This window comes from Mirounga leonina, unplaced genomic scaffold (assembly GCF_011800145.1).
Source record: "Mirounga leonina isolate KUSES-001 unplaced genomic scaffold, KU_Mleo_1.0 Mir_166, whole genome shotgun sequence".
Classification (NCBI taxonomy): Eukaryota; Metazoa; Chordata; class Mammalia; order Carnivora; family Phocidae; genus Mirounga; species Mirounga leonina.
In genome coordinates, this window is record NW_023270418.1 from 27,458,473 (window position 1) to 27,462,109 (window position 3,637).

At 44.1% G+C, this 3,637-nt stretch overlaps 1 protein-coding gene across 1 annotated transcript; it reads right to left on the reverse strand.

Moving 5' to 3' along the window:
• Positions 1-866: 866 nt before the first annotated feature.
• On the reverse strand, positions 867-1,493 carry LOC118015614 (peroxiredoxin-1-like). The gene has a single exon (XM_035012355.1). The coding sequence runs from the start codon at positions 1,476-1,478 to the stop codon at positions 882-884; it is 597 nt and encodes a 198-aa protein (XP_034868246.1). The 5' UTR covers positions 1,479-1,493; the 3' UTR covers positions 867-881.
• Between the last annotated feature and the right edge of the window lie 2,144 nt (positions 1,494-3,637).

Sequence of the window (3,637 nt, forward strand, 5' to 3'; positions counted from 1 at the left end):
GCTTCATGTTTCTCCTCAGGGAACACAGCCTTGGGTATGCCCACAGTCACCTGGGATGACCGTGGTTTCCTCCTTTGAATGTTTTTTTCCCTGCCCTCAACCAGCTATTAATCTCCACTAATTGCAGGCTTATTGCTCTATTGTTTTCTTTTTTTTTTTTTTTTACGATTTTATTTATTTATTTGACAGAGACACAGCGAGAGAGGGAACACAAGCAGGGGGAGTGGGAGAGGGAGAAGCAGGCTTCCTGCCGAGCAGGGAGCCCGATGCGGGGCTCTATCCCAGGAGTCTGGGATTATGACCTGAGCCGAAGGCAGACGCTTAACGACTGAGCCACCCAATGACCTGAGCCGAAGGCAGATGCTTAAGGACTGAGCCACCCGGCCCCCCCTGCTCTATTGTTTAAAACAGTGCCATTCCAGTGCCTTTTGAATTGCTTCACAAACATGCAATCAAGAGATAGTTAGCAGTCAGTGTTTGGAATTTGTTTTGGCCCCAGGCAGGCTTCTTCTGTTTCCATTTTTTCCTGTGAAGCTAGCCAGTGTAGAGCTTAGCATATATCTCCAGTTAACCTATTGATGCCTTTCACTACAACCTACACTATCTTTTTTTTTCAGTTCAAGTTTAATAGAAACAACAAAAGACAAAAAGTGATGCCCTACTACTGTACATAACAGTTGACCTGCCCCATAACAGCTCAGGCCCTTCTCTCCAGAGGAAGAAAGGCCGGCCTCCCCAACCCCTGCAGGAAAGGCCTGTCCTGTCCCCATACCACATCTGCACAGAGTCTAAAGTCTTATGTTCTAAGTATGACAATAGTACAAAAGAGATTTTGTTTTCATGGCCACCCACTGCAGCCCAGCCCTAAAATGACCTGGTGCTCACTTCTGCTTAGAGAAGTATTCTTTGCTCTGCACGGCAAGCTTGATGGTATCATTGCCAGGCTTCCAGCCAGCTGGGCACACTTCCCTATGCTTGTCAGTAAACTGGAAGGCCTGAACCAGTCGCAGAGTCTCATCCACAGAGCGGCCGACAGGAAGGTCATTTACCGTCATCTGCCTAAGGATACCTTTATCATCAATGATAAAGTGGCCCCTGAATGAGATGCCTTCATCAGCCTTTAAGACTCCATAGTCCTGAGCAATGGTACGCTTAGGGTCTGATTCCAAGGGAATGTTCGTAGGTCCCAGTCCTCCTTGTTTCTTGGGTGTGTTGATCCATGCCAGGTGACAGAAATGAGAATCCACAGAAGCACCAATCACTTGACAGTTGAGTTTCTTAAATTCTTCTGCCCTGTCACGGAAAGCAGTGATCTCCATGGGGCACACAAAGGTGAAGTCAAGAGGGTAAAAGAAGAACACAACGTATCTTCCTTTGTAGTCAGATGGGCTGAGGTCTTTGAACTGGCCACCTGGCATAACAACCGTGGCTTTGAAGTTGGGGGCAGGATGCCCAATTTTGGCATTTCCTGAAGACATCTTGCTGTTGGCAGCTCTGAGAACAAAACCAATGAAGACAAGGCAGGAAGAAGACACCAACCTACACTATTTTTGAGAGAACCTTTAGGCTTGAATTTCTCCACACTCCGTTTCAAAGGAAATAACTTCCTTTGGATTTGAAGACCTCTGTTCTATGGTCAGCTACTCCCCATTCCCAGGCAAAAAATCTCTAAATCATAGCTCTGGTGCTGGGGTGTAGAAAAAATGACACACTTCGTTATGTGTGACGCTGCTACTTTAGGAGCTAAGTGCTCAGTGAAGGAGGGCAACAACCCAGGTCCCCTAGCTTGCCTCTCATGGTATGCAACCCAACTCATGAGCTGGAGGAGGGCAGTCAGGACCCAGTATCTCAGCAGTGTTGTGCCCAAGGAAGAGCCACAAGTGGGGTTGAGAAGAAAGAAGGAGGCCATGTTTCAGGTACATTCACCTGGAACTTAGCCTCACAACAGGCAGTGGGGGCAGGGTGAGAAGTGTTGATGTCCTGCCCCTCTCAGAAAGACAGCCCTCTGAGTGGGAGCTGGGGGAAGGTTGAAGAAGCAGGTCTAGATTTAAATATCACAGATTCTTGCTTTTTTCCCCGTGTTTTACTTGATTTGCCTTCAATAAATATTATTCATTGACTTTATGACCTTTTATAGACACATGAAATGCTTTTTAAGAATTTTTACCAGTTTGCCTGAGGATAGCTCTGTAAACCTCCTCACACTCTCAGGCTGGAAGTAGAATCTCTAAACCACTTTTTAAGTAGGATTTTACTACCATTATGTATTTTGTTGATCTTATGTTTATGAAGTAGGAGAGTGAGATTCTTGTCTCATGGAGTCAAAGAATGAATCTTGTGGACAAAGGAGAGTGAGTAAAGTGAGAGAGTTTTGTTGAGCAAGGATGCAGATAAAGCTCTCAGGAGTGAGAGAGTTCCCCACTGGGTTGCCAACATGGGCCTCCACTGATGGTCTTTTATTTAGAACAGACCACAGAGCCTGTGGCCTTAACATTCTTGTGATGTCTTGGTTTGAGGAAGGACTGGTGATAACATCTTTAATGGCTTACCTCTTCTTTGGCGTCTGTTTACAATGTGACTGCCATTAAATATAACCCACCTTTGACGCCCAGGGCAGGATGGGCTGGTTTGTTCCCTTATTTCTGGTTTCCTTACCCCTCAGCATTTCTGGGATTTTCAGTGAGCCTGATCACATAGCCCCTACATGAGCCTAGTCATGTAGTCCCCTACCTATCCCTCCCTATCTGGGCTCTCTTGTCTCTTACTCATTTATACTATGGCAATATTTGTTAAGTACTAATAACATGCTATTACTCTTGGTATATTTTATATTAAATCTCATTAAATTCATTAAGTGAATAATTCATTGAATCTCAATAATCCTACTTTGTAACTTTTAATCAAATTTTTGCTTTTCTTATTGAGTAAACGTGCACCCTGAGGTACAGACAAGTAACACATACCATGTCACAAAACTAATATGAGATGAGCATAGCCCTCTGGCTCTAGCATCCACATCCTTAAGCATTGTTCTAAAAATAAACCTTGTCGTGCACAGCTCTCCAGTTTTGTTGAGTGAAACTTGGAGGACACATTCCCAAGTAAGGAATTAATGAAATAAAGTAGAAGAATCATATTTAGGGTCTTTAAACTTCTTGTCAATTTTTCTAAAGGAAAGGAGTAAAGAAAGATTAAGGAAAGATGAGGTGAGGAGGAAGGAAGGAGGGAAGGTAGGAGGGAGGGAGGGAAGGCTGGAAGAAGGATGAAGGACGGACTGTGCTCATCACTCTGGTGCTAACATTGTCTGGTTCTATGTATTTCACTGCAGCCTCAGAGAAAAGTTAAGGTGTGAAGACAATTTGAGACACTCTGTATTTTAACTAATCTAAAGCAAGCAAGATTGTCTACGTTCTGAATTCACTTTTGATAAAAGGAACAGAGTAGAGCAATTTAGCCCACTGAAGGGTCTGGGGGTACACTTCTCACTGTTTGCTTACTTGCTTCTGGATCTAATGGGAGATTTTTATCACCTCCCAGGAGCACTTCTCTCTGCTGACTTCATTCATCATTCATTTGCTCCACATGCACAACCAGACTTCTAATAATTGTCAGAATTGATCTCGATCATTCTGTACAT

What these genes read in the sequence shown, in the direction of transcription:
- LOC118015614 (XM_035012355.1), bottom strand. Translation starts at nt 1,478, where the DNA reads ATGTCTTCAGGAAATGCCAAAATTGGGCATCCTGCCCCCAACTTCAAA.